General features: G+C 48.5%; 1 protein-coding gene across 1 annotated transcript in view; it reads left to right on the forward strand.

The window, feature by feature from the left end:
• psda (pleckstrin and Sec7 domain containing a) overlaps nucleotides 1–17,618 on the forward strand; it is a 49,619-nt gene extending 32,001 nt beyond the window's left edge. The window contains exons 8-19 of the mRNA XM_042228853.1: nucleotides 1,487–1,684; nucleotides 3,059–3,139; nucleotides 3,563–3,675; nucleotides 3,751–3,826; nucleotides 4,856–4,916; nucleotides 9,706–9,758; nucleotides 10,521–10,711; nucleotides 10,804–10,874; nucleotides 12,163–12,320; nucleotides 12,462–12,606; nucleotides 12,689–12,832; nucleotides 13,654–17,618. Of these exons, the coding sequence (XP_042084787.1) occupies nucleotides 1,487–1,684; nucleotides 3,059–3,139; nucleotides 3,563–3,675; nucleotides 3,751–3,826; nucleotides 4,856–4,916; nucleotides 9,706–9,758; nucleotides 10,521–10,711; nucleotides 10,804–10,874; nucleotides 12,163–12,320; nucleotides 12,462–12,606; nucleotides 12,689–12,832; nucleotides 13,654–13,977 (1,615 nt within the window). The 3' untranslated portion in view covers nucleotides 13,978–17,618. The remainder of the gene's footprint in view (nucleotides 1–1,486; nucleotides 1,685–3,058; nucleotides 3,140–3,562; nucleotides 3,676–3,750; nucleotides 3,827–4,855; nucleotides 4,917–9,705; nucleotides 9,759–10,520; nucleotides 10,712–10,803; nucleotides 10,875–12,162; nucleotides 12,321–12,461; nucleotides 12,607–12,688; nucleotides 12,833–13,653) is intronic.
• The last annotated feature ends 629 nt before the right edge of the window (nucleotides 17,619–18,247 follow it).

Consider the following 18,247-nt stretch of genomic DNA (forward strand, 5'->3'; position numbering starts at 1 on the left):
ATCCATCCATCCAAACAACCAACCGAGCATCCATCCATCCAAACAACCAACCGAGCATCCATCCATCCATCGAACCGAGCATCCATCCAACTATCAGTCCAGCCAACCGAACATCCAAACATCCAACTGAGCATCCATCCATCCAAACATCCAACCGAGCATCCATCCAACTATCCGTCCAGCCAACCGAACATCCAAACATCCAACCGAGCATCCATCCAAACATCCAACCGAGCATCCATCCAGCTATCCGTCCAGCCAACCAAACATCCAACCGAGCATCCATCCAAACATCCAACCGAGCATCCATCCAAACATCCAACCGAGCATCCATCCAAACATCCAACCGAGCATCCATCCAAACATCCACCTAACCGAGCATCCATCCAATTATCCGTCCAGCCAACCGAACATCCAAACAACCAACCGAGCATCCATCCATCCAAACAACCAACCGAGCATCCATCCATCCAAACAACCAACCGAGCATCCATCCATCCATCCACCTAACCGAACCGAGCATCCATCCAATTATCCGTCCAGCCAACCGAACATCCATCCATCCAAACAACCATCCGTCTGTCCTTCCGTACACCCAACCAACCCCCCTCTAAAGCTCGGGTGTCAGACTCTTGAAAAGGTGTCCCTGTTGCAACACACCTGACTATAATTAAAAGGTCATTAGACTAATTAACTTGACTGCATGCTGAGGTGGCAGTTCAGCCTTTTGATTCATGTTACAGCAGCTGATGAGTGAACGAACACGGTGCAATAAAAGAACTTTTAGAAGTACATTTTTCCAAACACTTATATTTATTTAAATTTACTTCAGTAGGGTTAGGGGTCGCCACCATGCAGTCTAGTTCATTAGAGTCTTGCTAATGACCTTTTAATTGTAGTCAGGTGTGTTGCAGCAGGGACACGTTTTCACTCCCCGAGGCCTGGAGTTTGACACCCCTGCTCTAAAGTGTTTCTGAGTTTTGGAAGTTGAACTGCGTCTTTTACTTGGAGTTTCTCCATATTGATGTGCGTCTCTGTTAACATCCCTCCGACCTGTACGTTCGGGTATAAGCCTGTCACAGAGATGTGGAATGCAGTAATCTTTAAAAGCTTGTAGTCTGATCACTGAGCTGAGTCTAAGTTCAGTGACTGTTGGGGAGCAGGCTGATTCCAGGCAAAGGGTTTGAGTTTCCCCCTCCAACTCTCCACAGTTGGATGTTATTCCTCCTTACCCTGAAGCTGAAACTTTTAAGGGATCTTTTCCTCTCCTGCTCAGCTGAGCCTTAAATCCAACAGATTTCCTCACATTAAACCAGAGTCCTCCTCGTGTTTGTCACATTTAAGATAAACTCCAAGTGTTTTTGTGTCGCGTGTTTGCGTCACAGGAGGAACTCTGAGAACAGGAACCAGAAATCATTTTGTCCTTCAGTGAAAAAGGATCTGAAAGTCCTGAAGCATGAATCTCCTTTTGTGTTTATGTTGTCAGGGAGCGTCCAGTGAATCGACCGCCCGAGCTGCTCTACCCGCAGGTCGATGTGGCGGAGCGCCTGGCACTCGGCGGCAGTGACGACACGCTGGCCAACGGCATGAAGCCCGACCTGGAGGCGGCTAAACGTCTCGCCAAACGCCTCTACAACCTGGAGGGCTTCAGGAAGTCTGACGTCGCTCGCCAGCTCAGCAAGAAGTCAGTGTGTGTGTGTGTGTGTTAAAACTTTGGGCTCGCAGAGTAACGTGAAGAGCAGGGGACTTCATGCAGAACAGTTGATGAATTAAATTTTATTTACACAGCGCCAAATCACAACAACAGTCGCCTCAAGGTGCTTTATATTGTAAGGTAGACCCTACAATAGTACATACAGAGAAAAACCCAACAATCATGTGACCCCCTATGAGCAGCACTTTGGCGACAGTGGGAAGGAAAAACTCCCTTTTAACAGGAAGAAACCTTCAGAACCAGGCTCAGGGAGGGGCGGGGCCATCTGCTGTGATTGGTTGGGGTGAGAGAAGGAAGACAGGATGAAGACATGCTGTGGAAGAGAGACAGAGGTTAATAACAGATATGATTCAGTGCAGAGAGGTCTGTTAATACATAGTGAGTGAAGAAGAAACACCCAGTGCATCATGGGAATCCCCGGCAGCCTACGTCTATTGCAGCATAACTAAGGGAGGATTCAGGGTCACCTGGTCCAGCCCTAACTATATGCTTTAGCAAAAAGGAAAGTTTGAAGCCTAATCTTGAAAGTAGAGATAGTGTCTGTCTCCTGAATCCAAACTGGAAGCTGGTTCCACAGAAGAGGGGCCTGAAAACTGAAGGCTCTGCCTCCCATTCTACTTTTAAATACTCTAGGAACAACAAGTAGGCCTGCAGAGCGAGAGCGAAGTGCTCTAATAGGGTGATATGGTACTACAAGGTCATTAAGATAAGATGGGGCCTGATTATTTAAGACCTTGTATGTGAGGAGCAGGATTTTGAATTCTGCATTTAACAGGAAGCCAAAACAGGAGAAATCTGCTCTCTTTCTAGTCCCTGTCAGGACTCTTGCTGCAGCATTTTGGATCAGCTGAAGGCTTTTCAGGGAGTTTTAGTGTGTGGCCTTTACAGCAGTACACCTGCACACAGAGCTGGTTCACAACATTACATTTTGTCACATCCAACAAAAACAGGAATTTCCAGCGTGCAGTGAACATATCACGGCCTCCTGCTGGTCACACTGCAGCGACTCAACCAGTTAACTGATGATGTCACAGCGCAGTTAGTGCGGGCAGATTCAGCAGAGCTAATGTCCTGATTTCACTTCCTTGAGTCTGAGTGACACGTCACGGGACGAGCTAGTCGAGCTTTACTGTTACTTCCTGGTTCCAGGTTTAATATAAACATGCAGATTTTTACTTCCTGTTCACCTTTCAGGTAAAGTTCTGGTTTGCAGGTGGAGGTTTAATGCTCTGTTCTTTTCTGTAATATCCTGTCACAGAAATAAGGCAGCCGGTGTAGTGATACAGTGATAGTCCTTTGTACAACGTGCTCGCGTTACACCAACACGCCTGCTTCTCTCTGCAGTAATGAGTTCAGTCAGATGGTGGCCGAGGAATATCTCACCAACTTTGACTTCACGGGTCTGACCATCGACCAGGCGCTCAGGTGAGTCCCGCTTCCTGTCCGTGTTTATTTCAGAGCGTGCAGACGCGATTGTCTTACATTCGCTCACTGGCAGCACCTCCCGTCTCTCTGCGGTTCTTTAATGTTTGTGCAACTGCGCGACGGCCTCCTGAACATCTGCAGGAGGTCCAGATGTTCATATGAACCAGCCACGGTGTGCCGTGGCGTGCAGTCAGTCACTTCCTGCGTGCTCTGCTGTGACCTTTCTGATGGAGAAGCTCAGAGTTTAAACGCAGAACTTTTTCTGACTTCATCCCAAATTCTGTCAGTTTACAGCAGGACTGGCACTATCACAGGGCTTAATGTGAAAAACCTGTGCAGTGGGTGTGTCTGTGTTCATCTCACCTGTTCAGGTGTTCTGGTGACATCATAATGAGCTTCTTTAACATCTGTTTCTTCGTTCAGGATGTTTCTGAGGCAGTTTGCTCTGATGGGGGAAACTCAGGAGAGAGAGAGAGTCCTCGCTCATTTCTCCAGGAGGTACAGACAGTGCAACTCGGAGAGCCTGACCAGCGAAGGTACCGTCAGTCCTACCTGTCCTCTTTCACCTGTCCTACCCGTCTGACCCCTCTGTCTGTCGCTCTGTCCCACAGACAGCGTCCACACTCTGACCTGTGCCATCATGCTGCTGAACACGGACCTGCACGGAAACGTGAGTGAACCCGAGCCGTCGGCTGATTGGTCGTTACGTTTAATAGGAACTCCTAATCTGGTCGATTGAAAGCACGTCGGCGTCATCTGCCACTCGAGCGTTCCCGCGAGTTTCCTCCTGTTTCATGTCAGCTGCTGCTTCCTTGTTGGTGTGACATACAGGAAATATTAAAGTTCAGTGTGAATTTCATCAATAACAAATTAATAAACGGAAAAAATAATAAAATGATAAATGTTTGTTTCCAGAATTTCATTATAATGATATCATTTGAAAAATGTTAAAAAAGGAAAGTTTTATAAAAATGTGAATAAATATAAAAATGAGTAAAGAAATATTAGGAGACGTTAATGTGAAAATCCATTTTATGTTATTATTGAAATATTGATCTAAAAATGTGACAAATATATGAAAATACTAACAAATAACTGACTGACTCGTCATCACTGAGGAGCGCCGCCGGCTCATCGGGCTCATTCTTCATTTCTGCTAATGAACTTTTTTAAGGAAGTGCTGACTGTTACTGCGGCAACATGCCTGCACGTTTCCTCTGACCGTTACAGCAGGAGTGACAGGAAGACGGTCTCCGCTGCCCCCCTCGCGTTAAACACGACTAGAATAGAAGGGTTTAACTCCACCTGTGCAGCTTTTATATCAGGTGGAACAGTTTCTGTTTCCAGAGCGTTCTCAGCGCTCCGTCAGCATCAGCGAGGCGTCCTTTGGTTTGTGGGGTCAGATCCGACCCACAGCTGTTTTGACTTTGGGTAATTTGGGGTAAGACTAGCTTTGCTGCTAACACGGGTGACTTACTGTGTGCTGAGCGGGGACGAGTCGTCCAAGCTCAGCGAGCTGATCTGCTAACCAGCCGATGATTTCACATCCCGAGCTAACGTCACAGATCAGCTGACTGTGGGTTCATGTTCAGTCTGTCACAATCACATCTGAGGGGTGTGTGTGTGTGTGTGTGTGTGTGTGTGTGTTGTGTACATGTGTGTGTGGGTGTGTGTGTGCTGTACGGTGTGTGTAGCAATGTGCGGGCAAATGAGGAGGTCCTGCAGCCAGTTCGTCTCCAACCTGAGGACCTCAACAACGGAAAAATTTCCCAAAGATTCTGCTGCGAGAGGTGCCACTGCACACGCAACACACCACAGTAAGCCCACCACACACACACACACACACACACACACACACACACACACACACACACACACACACGCCTATGACTGATTAAAAGACTGCAGCAAGTCCAGCACGCTTCAAGCGCCGGGATGGATGGCCACCGGCCTGCGATGACATCACTGTTGGTGCTTGCAGCTACCGAGCCCACAGACCAGAACGATGCTTACACAAGTGTGAACCCTTAAATGGGCCGCTCCAGCCCAGTGGAGTGCTCGGATTTCAGACCTGTCCCTGTAATGTGGACGCGTCCTCAGCGTGAGGAGTTCAAAGTGACATCGGACTACACAGAGACACTAAAGCATGAGCGCGCACACATCCTTGTTTCCATTCCCTGTGAGGACATTACATTCTTCCAGCCTTACACTAGTCTTCAGCGTTAAATTGGATGATGGGCACTGTGAGGACTGGCTTGGTGTCCTGAGGAGGAGGTGAAGTCCCCGCAGCGCAGCGATTCTTGGTTTGTGGCCGTCAGAGCAGAAAAAGGAGAGAGATGCATTAATTTTACTTCTTATGGCCGCCAGGCAGAACGAGTGTGCGTGTGCGCACGTTCGTGGATACGTGTGTGTCAGTCTCCCACTCTTTTGTTTCCGTCTCAGTTTTTCCATCTCAGCCTCGGAGCGATCAACGTGAATCTGCGTCACCTCTTCACCTCCACCATCATCATCATCATCGTCGTTGCTCTGTGTTAACATGTGTGCTGAGTGTTTTCTTGCCTTCAGCTTGGCACTGGTTGGATGGCTGCTTGTTGATGAAGCGCTGAGTGTGTGGGCAGCAGCACCGACTGACTGGCTGAGAGCAGAAAACAGTGAATGTCGAATATTTATGAGACAAAAACATGAATTATCTGCAGTCAGAGAGGAAGGAAAGTCCTCGCGCTGTCCACAGCAGAAACGCTCTTTATTTGGGACACAGTTTGTAAGAAAGGAAACTGATGATCAGATTCAAAGCTCAAGCTCAGACAGTAACACAGTTTACTTCAGTAATAGTCCCAACAGGTGAACAAACACCACAGAAACATCTTTAAATATTCACAGAGCCACAGACGTTGTCCTGGATTGTTTTGTGGTTATTTTTCACTCAGAGTGTCGTTCCGCGTCTCTTTGTGGTCATTTGTGTCTCTTTGTGGTCATTATCTGTCTCTTTGTGGTCGTTCTGTGTCTCGTGGTCGTCCTTCGTCTCGTTGTGGTCATTTGCGTCTCGTTGTGGTCGTCCTGCGTCTCGTTGTGGTCGTCCTGCGTCTCGTTGTGGTCGTTATGTTTCTTTTTGGTCGTCCTGCGTCTCTTTGTGGTCTCCTGGTCTCTCACTCCGTGGGACGGCGGCACAGCGAAGGTTAGAGAAGCGCTGATGCTAACGGGCATCAGCGTTAGCATAGTAGGGTCGTTTTAGGCTCGGGTGGAGGAAGCTGCCTCTCTTCATCACGGCGCTGTGAAAACGGTTTCCACAGTTCAACATTCAGGTCCTGAGTGTGCTTTTACTGAAGTTGAGCTAAAACTGATTCTGTATTGATTATTGATTTTATTGGGCGTGAATGTGATTGGTGTCTTCGCTCACACGTCGTCGGCTCGCTGTCATATTTTTCACGTTCAGCTGAATTTGAGTTTTTGTTGCTGATCGTCTCTCAGCTGCATTTACATTCAGCTCTGTGAACCCACCATGACTGACAGCTCCAAGGAGGACAGAAGGCGGGCTGAAGCTCCCATCCCTGGCCTCCAATTGGCTGCTGCAGCTGAGGGAAAATGCGCATTGCGAGAGCGAGGGAAAAAAGAGAGAGGGAGACAGAGGAGGAGGAGGAGGAGGGAGAGCGAGCAAACAGTCCTCAACAGTTCAGTGTCTCAGTGGGGAGGAGGAAGAGAAGACGAAGAAGAGGAGGACGAGTGAGCTCACCTGACCTGACAGAGGGATTCTCCTGCAGGAGGAAATCAAGTGAATGAGGAGGAGGAGAAGAGTGGGAGTGAAGTTGGAGGACGAAGAGATCAAGAGAGATGTGAGGAGGAGGAAGGAGGGATTCTCTCTCTTCATCAGAGTGCAACAGGAGAACCTCCTTTCTCTGCTTTTTTTCTCCTCATTAGCCTCTCCTGTGCCTCCACCTCCGCCCTCCGTCCGTCTGTCCGTCCGTCCTCCATCAGGGAGCTGGAGGAAGCTGACGTCAGTTTTGGGGGTGCTCTCTCTCTCTCCTTGTCTGCCTGTGTGGGTGTGCTCGCTCGCCCAGCCTCCCTGCTTTTCCTCTTTTCTTTTTTGGATGTGAGAGCGAGCTGATGCCTCTCCTCCGTCACGCAGCTTTATTTGCAGTCCAGGGATTCTCCTCCACCAACGGCACCTCCACCAACGGCACCTCCACGGCCGCTGCATCAGGAGGCTCAACAGCAGCACAGACCCCCCAAAATCCAGGACGAGCTCGGAGCTGTGGTTCGGACGGTTTTCATGTCACTGCCTCTGAATCGCTGATGGATTAGACACACACACACACACACACACACACACACACACACACAGTCTGGAGTGTGTGTGTTTGGAGGCGGATGTGTCGACGGCTGACAGCAACTTTAAAGTCTCAAATTTTCAGTTTTAATTGATTTTGAATTTGATCAAATGTATAAAAACTGTAAAACCTTTAAAAAAGTATTAATTTGTAGAAAACGTCAAACGTTTGATGTTGATTGTCTGAATCGCTCATTTCTGCAGCTAAAATTTTCTGCTTTAAATGAATTTCAGTCCAAACATATTAAAGCTAATTGTAAACAGTTATTTATGAAATAGTTTATCAGACGTCGGCATAAATGTGATTTATTTTCAAAATAAAATGATTTTAGCTTTCCTAAACAGAAATATGAGTTCGTGCACAAAAAGGCTCATTTTAGCCTTAAAGCCAACATTAATGTCATCATGTTTGATTTAAAATAGGAAGAATGAAACATTTTGAGTGATAGAAAGTCTTCCCTCAGTTTGGAAATCACAGCCCTGGGACTAAACTATCGTACGTTTGACTCGTAACTGCAGATTCCAGTGCGTTCCAGGCACAGAGGAGTCCACAGGTTTGTTTCTTGGCAGCGTCCTCCTGCTTTCGTGCTTTTGGCTCTGAACACCTGAGCGAGGCTCCGGCCGGCAGCCTGCAGGATCATGAGGCTGATGAAGAGCTGCTGTGTTTTTATGCATAATGAATAGAGCCGGATCCATAATGCAGCAGGCCGAGCTCGCAGAGGCACCGTCCATCCAGCCGCTCGTCAGTGGCCGTCATTAGCCCGTCTCTATTTTACACACCCTCACCTCCTCGCTTCCTCGGCTCCTTCCTGCACTCGTCTACAGTCTGGAAGCTCGTGACGTGGGTTCGAGTCTGAAGCGACGCAGACCGGCGGTCATCAACGGGCTGGACTTTGTTAGATCCGCCGCGCCGTTCCGTGGAAGCGGTGAATGCTGGCCCGAGGATCTTCTGTACAGGAAACATAAAAAGTTTGGACTTTTTTTATCTGTTGGATCCCAACTCAAACCGCCCAGATGATCGGCGTCAACAGCATCCACTCCACGGGCCGCATGCGCTCGCGCTCGCTGTGCTCGGTCCGGAGCGGGCGGGACTCGAGGGACAACGACCCGTTCAGGTATCCCAGGACCCCGCGCTCCCGCTCCCTCAAACCGCTGGCCTTCCCCGACCTGCTGGGAAAAACCCAGGATGGGCAGCAGCACCCGCAGAGCCGCAAGAAGAAGGTAGAGCTGGAGACACACCTGTGAACCTTTACCTGAACCTGTACCTAAGTTACCCGGTTTAAAAACCTGTGAAGGTTTGTTTTCGTCCTGAAGATGCTCTCCTGACGTGACACACGTTTACAAACCTCTATGAAAGCAATCCTCTGCGCCGACCGCTTCACATTACACCTGTGTTCATCCCTTTGTGATGACATCATCTGTTTCTTCATATTTCATTGGCTGGTTTTTGTTATTATTGTCGTTGTTGTCGGTCCGTGTCAGACACACAGTTTAGTTCATTAAAATTTTCTTCACATCTCTGTAATAATGGACAAAGGCCCCTCAGCAGGCTTCCACAATCCGGCCAATCAGAAGAAAGTGGGTTGTCGGTACGGAGTGGGGCTTAAAGGGGGAGGGGCTATACCAGCTGTTTTCAGGCACAGGGTGAACCGAGACTGGGATCAGATACAGATCGATGCTCGAGGGAAAGCGCCTCCACACAGGAAGTGACCCGCTCCTTCCTAAGTTGCTGCCGGCTGGTCCATACTGCACATGCCAGCCTCTGGTTGCCTGGGCAACTAGCTAATTTAAGTACCAGCGGCTCATATGTCAATCAGCTCTCACTGCTAGCTGCTTCAGTCGCGCACATCAAAATATCCCACTTCCTGTCACCAGCGGTTATTTTGCTCGCAGGTGCTCGTATGAGGCTGAGTGTCAGCGGCGGTCTCAGGTGATGGCGTGGTTTCCTGTGTGGACGGCCCTTTAAACAGGTAGCACTGGACTAGGTTTGATTGCCCAAGGAAACTCGACTCCGTTAAAAATGATGACCAGAGCCATTAAATCCACACAGCCAATCAGCACCCGGCTTTTAGGCCATGTGACCATCTTTAGTTTGAGCATGTGAAGAATGTGGATTAAATACTGAATGTCCTATCAAGTAATCAGATTACTGTGAATCCTGAAATCCATATGAGCTCTTCATGTCTGTGGTGTGTGTGATGTGTGTGTGTGTGTGTGTGTGTGTGTGTGTGTGTGTGTGTTGTTTCTCCAGACGCTGTACAGCTCCATCAAGAACGAGAAGCTGCAGTGGACCATGTGAGTTTCTGCTTCGACACACAGCATGTACAAACATCTCCACTGAGTGTGTGTGTGTCTCTCTGTGTGTGTGTGTGTGTGTGTGTGTGTGTCCCTGCTGCCCTGACTCCCTTATTTAAGCCTCTGTTGCTGTGGTAACCGTTCCCTGCTTCATTCCTGACTGTAATTACAGGTCAGCATCCCAACGACCATGCCTGACTGTGGACACACACACACACACACACACACACACACACACACACACACACACACACACACACTCATAAATACATAGATTTACTGGGTGTCTGTATCCGTTCAGCATCTGTCCGCCCTCGTGTTCAGCCTGTTCTTTCTCCTAAACTGTTTCCTTCCTGTGAGACATTCAGCTTCTTTCTGATAAATAACGTATTTATTCAGGTCATGTTTAACATTCATGCTGTTATGAAGAGAAATCATCTAAAAATCTCTGCCATCAAACAGCTGACGACTTTCAGCAGGTTCGAAAACTTCTGTTAAATTGATAACCTGGTGAAATGGATCCACTGAGAGGATGAAACTGATCGACAGGCTGACACAGGAAATGAGGTCATTTATTCATTTAAGAGAATTAAAGAAAATGAAGTGCGAGGTGACGGTAAGCGGAAAACATGAACCCGACGGGATGATGGAAGAGAACGGTGTTACCCGAGCGAGTCGTTAGCAATGAAACGTAAACACGCTCTGCGATGGCGACGAGGACGAGCTGACGCAGGCTCTTTCAAACTGTTTCCTCTCTTGAAGTGATGAAGAGGAGTTGAGGAAGTCCATGTCGGAGTTGGCGGACATTCGAACAGACTCTGCCTCCCACACCATGAAACGCCTCGGGAGTAGCGGAAACCCGCTGGTGGGCGTGGCCCATCAGGCCGATGGCGAGCTGTACAAGAGCGGCTTCCTGGTCCGCAAAGTCCACGCCGACCCCGACGGGAAGAGAAGTACGCCGCTCCTCCTTCAGTTTTCAGTTTTGCCACGTCCCCTGTCAGCTGATCCCTCACTTCCTGTTATTTTGGTGTTTGTGCTGTTGCAGCGCCGCGGGGGAAGAGGGGGTGGAAGTCCTTCTACGCCATGCTGAAGGGTATGGTCCTCTACCTGCAGAAGGTAAGCGTCTGCACTACGTTTCCCAGCAGCCCCTCTCTCTGTTTGTGTCCCCGGGTCAGGCGCAGGACAGGAAACGCAGCGAGCTGATTGGGCGTCAGCTAGGGCTGCACGATTAATCGTTAGAAAATCGCGATCTCGATTCATACTTATGTGCGATCTCATTTGCAAATGACAACGATTAAAAAAAAAAAAAAAAGACGACGACGACGTCATCCGGGACGTACTCTGCATGAAAACAAGCGCTCACTCTTCCTGCTCAACAAATGACGAGGGCGGAGCCTTATACCACGTGGTACAGAAGCTGTGCCGTGTGATGCTAAAATTAGCAGGAAAAAAACAACGGAGAGCACGTCAGGGATGACGAGGAAGTGACAGGAGAACATCCGTCCCCGTCAACCACCCAAACATCAATAACGGGAACCTTATACAGTGCTTCCCTATACACGTCGAACTCCTGCAGGCACAAAGAAATTAGAGGCTATCACTTATCACCTGACCACAGATATGGCTCCATCAACACTGTGCAAAACGAGGGATTTAGGAAAATGATCAACACCCTCGACAAACGCTGCACAGTGCCGTCCCGCAACTATTTTTCTATTGTTGCACTACCTGCTCTGTACACGCAGCGTCGAGCAACGGTGGAGATGGAATTACAAGCAGTACGACATTTTGTTGTTTTTATGTTTATTTATTGTTTTTATGTTCAGTCTCACCTGTTACGAAGTTGATGTGCAGTTAATACGTGCAATAAATATTTCTACTGGAAAAGAGAATCGTGAGAGAATCGTGATCTCAATTCTAAGCCAAAAAATCGTGATTCTCATTTTATGCAAAATCGTGCAGCCCTGCTGTCAGCCTGTTTTTCTATCTGCGCTGATTCCAGAGCGGCAGTTTTTAACGTCTCCGCCCACCGCCGCGTTCATCTTTAACTTTAGAGCTTTGATTAAAATGTCTGAACTAGTGAGGCCTGCTTTACACACTGCCGCACAAAAGTAAGTGGACGGGTTGAACTATAAAGCGTGAGTACCCGTCCACATACTTATGGACTCCTCGCAGCTCCACGTTAACATGAAAACAAGATGTTTGTGCCATGAGAACTTTTTCTCAGAAACTTTGTCAGAGCTTTGAAAGAACCGTTTCAGTTTCAAAGATTTCTTTTTAACTCCTTTAATCAGAAACGGCGAGCGTTTATAGCGAGACAGTCGAGCTGGAATGTGGTGAGCATCGCGTTTAAGCGTCTTTCATGTTTGAATTTCTGGAGAGCTGACGCCGATCTGATCCGCAGGACGAGTACCGAGCTGAGAAGGAGCTGACGGAGGAGGACGTGAAGAACGCCGTGTCCATCCATCACTCTCTGGCCATGCGGGCTGCCGATTACAGCAAGAGGCCCAACGTGTTCTACCTGCGGACCGCCGACTGGAGGGTCTTCCTGTTCCAGGCCCCGTAAGCACCTCAGTCTGTCTGTGTTAAGGGAGAGGGGGGAGGAGGGTTTCCAAGCAGCTAGCAGGCAGTACAGGAAGGATAAACAGCTTAAACTAAACCGGACGAGACAGGAAGTTACGGTGTTTCCTGTGTTTCCTGCAGGAACGCCGAGCAGATGCAGTCGTGGATCACGCGCATCAACGTAGTTGCGGCCATGTTTTCTGCTCCCCCGTTCCCGGCCGCGATCGGGTCCCAGAAGAAGTTCAGCCGTCCTCTACTGCCGGGATCCAACACTAAACTGTCACAGGTAAAAACGCCGCCGCCGTCCTTTTCAGCTCCGCCCACTTTCACCAGACTCACACCTCTTCCCCCACCTTCTGTCCCGACAGGAGGAGCAGGTCAAATCTCACGAGAACCGTTTCAGGGCGGTGTCCTCTGAGCTGTCTGACCTCAACGCCGCTACGCCGGACCGAAAGGTGAAAGGTCGTGAGCTGGAGGAGCAGAAACTCCGACAGGAGTACCTGGAGTTTGAGGTGAGGAGGTTAAAATAACACGCAGGAAGTATTTCAGTACTTATACTCAGTACTGGATCTGCACCTTATTATGGAGGACCAAAGCTGCCAAAAATAAATGTTTACAAAATAATTTTTAAATGCATTTCAATGAAATACGATATTTCATTAAAAATATTTAGCAGTTAAATTAAAACAAAGAAGTTAATTAATTAATTAATGATTTCGTAGAAAAAATTATTCCAGGCCAAGTATGGAGGACCAGAGATGCCAAAGTCCAAGTTAATTAGATTCACTACCTTATTCTTGTTTTTGACTTTTGATTTTTTTGGTCGAGTCACTTATTTGTGGGTTTTTTGTTTTATTTTTGATTTTTTTTTTTTTGCGGTTTTGGTCCTCCGTACCTTGGAACCAAAGCCAGATTTTATTGGAGCAGACAATAACCGGAGTCGTGCTTTGTTTGTGGCGGCGTTTCATCTTCGTCTCGTGTTTTTTGTCTCCGGCTGAATGCGAAGCTGTAAAATGTCTTCTGCCTCGCGTCTGCTCGTCTTCGTCACAGACGGTCGCTGCATCAGTCTGTCGGGTGTCGAACAGGCTGCACACACTCCAGCACGCCGTGTTCTTAGAGGAAGGAACACAGCGCCGTTTTCCTGCCCCTTTCACACAAGGTTTCGCCCTGATGTCACGTAACAACAGAGATGCTGGAAAACTGGAGAGAAGCAGCGTTATTAATAATAATAATGATTTATCAGCTCAGACTCTGAAAAGCCCCCTGATTGGTCCTCGTTAGACCCAGAACGGCACTTTCGATGTTCACATCTCCTCCTCCTTCTCTCCCACAGAAAACCCGGTACGGTACGTACGCCATGCTGCTTCGGGCCAAGCTGGCGAGCGGCGATGAGGACCTTTCCGCCTTTGAGGCTCGGCTGTTTGATGACGGCGGCCTGCAGAGGGCGCACTCCAGCCCCTCGCTGCCCCAGGACACCACCAACAAGGAAAAGACCCGCAGCTCCAAGACGTCAAAGAGCCTGAAGGTCACGTCCTCCTCGACCTCCAAGGCCGGCGGCAGCAGCAGCAGGGAGGCGAGCAAGAAGAAGAACGGCGGTGGGAGCGGCCAGCGGGCGGAGCTGGAGAAACAGAGCAGCAAACAGGAGGAGGCGCCGTAAACGGGTGAGGACGGTGTCGTGTAAGTGTCATGTAGCTGGAGACGGACGCGGAGCATCATGGGTAGCAGGCTGACATCCTCCTTTAAACCTTTTCTGTTAAACCTCAGTCGCCTGATTGGCCGAGACGTTCGAGGTCCGCGGGAGAGGAGACGCCGGTCAGGTCTGAGGGCGACCCGATGGGCGAGTCGTCCAGGAAACACTAACACGGTTCATCGCTCAGCCGTCCCTTTATTTCCCATAGGCCTCAGCAGGAACGGACAGCTGCAGACTTTCAGAATAAAAGCTTTACTTCCTGCTGGAGTGTGAGTAGCCGCTCGGCTTTCAGCTGCAGCGGGAACTTTTTATTTTAGTCCTCGACCTCGCCGCCGCCGCCGCTCTGCTTCTCCCATTAACCCACGGGGGAGCGGGTTGCCATGTCGACGGTATGTGACGGACAGAGTGCGTGGGACTGTTGCCATGGCAACCGAGCAAAGGGGACAAGAGAGCGAGAGATAAACAAACAGACAAACAAACAAAGGGAGCGGCCACACAGGAACGCCGAACCTCCTCGTCCTCTGCACTCCACTGAGCGCGTGCGAGTGAGTGTGAGTGTGAGTGTGTGCACAGTAATCACAGTAGTGCTGCGTTGATGTGTAAATACAGCCTGAACATGCTGGATGGAGACGGGTTTTTAGTTTTTCCGACTTCTGCTGGAAAAAACAGACTGTACGGAAGACCATTAGTGACCAAAATCTGCTGAGGGAACAAAATAAAACTTCAGGAGTTCACACTGCAGGGAGCCAGGTGTCTTATTTATTCAGATTTTGATGTTTTGTTGTTTGTACTACTTGAAAATCTTTAACTTTAAAAACCACAAGTTAAAAATCTCAGTGTGAACTTTTAAATAAAAATATGAGGATAAATCCTGGAGCCTGTTAAATCTTACATGAGTTAATTCTAAATGTTAAGAGAGAAATTTTGGAAAATCGAACATTTTTGGTGAGAGTATGTTTAATTTTTTCTCTTGTTGAAAAAGTCGGAGTTGGTTTGCAGCTGGTTTCACTCTGTGGGTTTTGTCACTAATGGGCTTCCATAGTTTCTGTGTGTGCATGAGTCCGTCCACCTCATCGTCATGAGGACGGTGTTCTTCTTCATGTAAATCTCATTTAACATGTTTGTAAAGTGCTGTGGACCAAACAGGTGACAGGTGGATTCGGTCACATGACCGTAGGAGAGGAGGAGTTGAGCGTTATTATTGTGTAAACCTTCCTCGTCGTTGACATCCAGGAAGAAGCACCTGACAGCTTTCTGTTAAAGAGCCGTTTGTTTCAAATCCTGACCAGCGTGCTGATGTTCAGCAGCAGTTTCCTCTTTCAGCCACCAGGGGTCGCCAGAGTGCTGTAAGCGTCCACCAACATGTTCTTCACTGGCGGAGGTCGTCAGTCAGGGTGTTAATGTGACAGCGTGGTCTCGTCTGAGCTCAACGCTGTGTGGAAATGTTGTTTCCCACTTTCAGAGTTCAGATTACAGCCCAGAGCGTCTCTGACACCATGACTGAAAACGAGACGTGTGCCAAAAACTGAACATTAGTCCTGAATCACAGTGTTGATGGACGTGCGTTCAACCAGAGGGATCTAATCTGCTCTGTTTACATCCAGGTTCTGAGAATATTATAAATAATCTACACAATCCTAACGTCTCCCTCTGATCCGGTGAAGATGACTTCCTGTTCAGTAGGTCCTCTTTTAATTCTGAAATAAGTGCTGACCTTTATTTTTTAGACAGTAAAATCTGTGACTTCAGGTGGATTTGAATATTGGCACTCTGTGACTTCTGTACCTCAGCAGGTCTGAAGCTCAGGAACAGGAAGTTTTTTATGTAAAGCTGCGGAGTTTGCACGATGCAGCTCATCAGGCTGACAGTGACGGGGATGGCCTCCAGGTGGCAGCAGAGGATCAATGTTGAACTCTAACGTCAGGGAAAGGCTCTGAAGCTTGTTGGCCACGTAATGCTGGAACCGCCGGCGTCGTCTGTGGAGGAAACTCGAGGCTGTGGAAAAAAGGGGAAACGGCAGCTTCCACGCTGAAATCAGGCAAAACGTTCTGGACTATTATCTCCAGAACAAGCGTCTCCACGCCATGTTTCAGCTGCAGGTACAACGCCACAGAGGGAACATTTCAAAGGTACCGAACAGGAAATCAGTTCTTTGTGAACATTTTTACCTCATAACATGAAACCCGGGTCACTGGGAGTCTTTATGTGACTGAAAACAAGGAAAAAAACGCTTTTAGGTATTCTGGACACAAGAAGTCCGCTCAGTTTAAGCTGGCGTCTTGGGAAAAACCTGAATCCATCCCGAGTTTTAACCTGCATTCTGTCTAATGTCCAGCAGGGGGCGGCTTGTATAGAAGTGAACTTGTGGTCTCAGTCGCAGCTTTCAGGTCTTCGTTTATAAAACATTGACTCATCGTAGTTTTGTCCGTGTTTGAGGTTTGCTCCCCTCGCCTTCTCGCAGTTCCCGACGTGAGGCTGGAAGATTCAGCTGGGGGCGTCTGTGGCATCAGCTAACAGGGCACTGCTGCAGAGCTGTGATTGGTCCATACCAGGAACACAGCCTGTAGTTAAAAGATGGACGGCGCTCTGGGGACCGAGTCATGTTTGGAGCACTTTTGAGGAACTGCGGCTCTGAATTGTTCGGCTCGTTCGCGTCGCTCTCGTCTCGTTGGCCCGTCTCTGAGCACAGCTCCGCCGGTACCTTTGAAATGGCTCCGAACCCTCTGCTGATTCCTGAAGAGTCAGCATCCGTTTGTTTAAATCCATCCTTCAGCTTCTTCTCTTCAACATCAACACGCCTACGGCTGCAGGAATCATTTTTCCATATGTAGATGCAGCGGGATCTTTCAGATTAGGATGAAGGATGAGGAGGAGGTCGGGGTGGATGGAGGGTGAACAAAGCCCTCGGGTCTTCTGAGCTCTGGTTGAGGTTCAGGAAACAATTTTGGTTCAGTGTACATAAATCGTTTGTGGGTTTTTCCTGAGCCTGGACCGGGAGCTGCGTGCAGGTGACCGCCGGGCGGCAGGATTTGGGTCAGCGATGCCGTGGATCTCCGTGCGGAGAAATCGCTGCTTCGCCTGCTAACTTTTCTCGTTTCTGCTCCCGCGGTGCCGACTCCTATTTATCTCTCACATATCCTGTAACACTCCGTGTATTTCCGCACTGTGCAACGTGAAGCAGCGTAGGATGACTTTGTGTGAGCGTCGCGGCCGCTTTCAGCTCTTCGTCTGTGTCCTGTAAATAAATGTTCGCATTAACCTCGAGAAGCCATATCGTAGTTGGGCTGGACACCTAGCTAGCGCTCGCTGCGTTTTAGAGCACTTTGGTTTAGATATTTTAGAGTGACGCAGAGGTTGAGCCTCCTCAGAGAGGCGGCGCCATTAATTTATTCTGCTCGTCTCTCGAAGGACGACAAACTAGTTCCTGTGAAAACTTGCTTTGTTTTTGGGCTTTGCTGCGGCCTGAATGTTCGCCGCCGGCTCGCCGATCGGTATCTGTACATACGCTGTCACTTCCTGTGAGGTTTGGTATTAGTGAAACGCAAACAACTTGTTTGTATCATCCTGAAGGCTTCGAGGCAAAAAATAAAGAGATTTTCAAAAGAAAACATCGACGTTGAGTGTTTTTATTCAAAGGATCGTGAAGAGCTCCGTGCGAGTCACGGCTCCTCTGACTCGGTAGGCGCTGCTGGGATTTGAACCCAGCACCTTCTGTTTACAGGCTCACGTTTTAAGCTGCAGAACCTCGGTGCAACCTCACCTGATGCACCGACTTCAAAGAGCTGTGACAGTCCAGCCCCTTCGATGTGAAAACACTCTTAATGATTGTTATCTGCTTAATGTCTCCTCTTAGTAGTTTTAACATGATTCCTGTCATCTGTATGCAGACGCTGTCATTTCTATTAAACCCTGTGATCTAACTGATCTGCAGATCACACCGAGTGTTTCATTCTGGCTCCAGAGAGCATCAAGGCCCACATTAGACGTCCACGGTAAAAGCTACTGCTCGGCTTCATTTTTGATCTCTGTCACACATGAAGTCTGTGAAGAAACATCACTAAACTCAGGACTGTTGTCTCCAAAGGTGAATTGGAGATGCTTCGTACTAGAGATGGGATTTCCGGCTCTTTTTAGAGAACCGGCTCTTCAGGTTGTTTTGTTGCTTTAATTAATTTATTATTAACAATAATATAAAATTATGCACAAAAGGAATTACTACTGTAAAAAAAAGTGGTTT

This window comes from Haplochromis burtoni, unplaced genomic scaffold (genome assembly GCF_018398535.1).
Source record: "Haplochromis burtoni strain Fernald_Lab_line unplaced genomic scaffold, NCSU_Asbu1 Contig_359, whole genome shotgun sequence".
NCBI lineage: Eukaryota > Metazoa > Chordata > Actinopteri > Cichliformes > Cichlidae > Haplochromis > Haplochromis burtoni.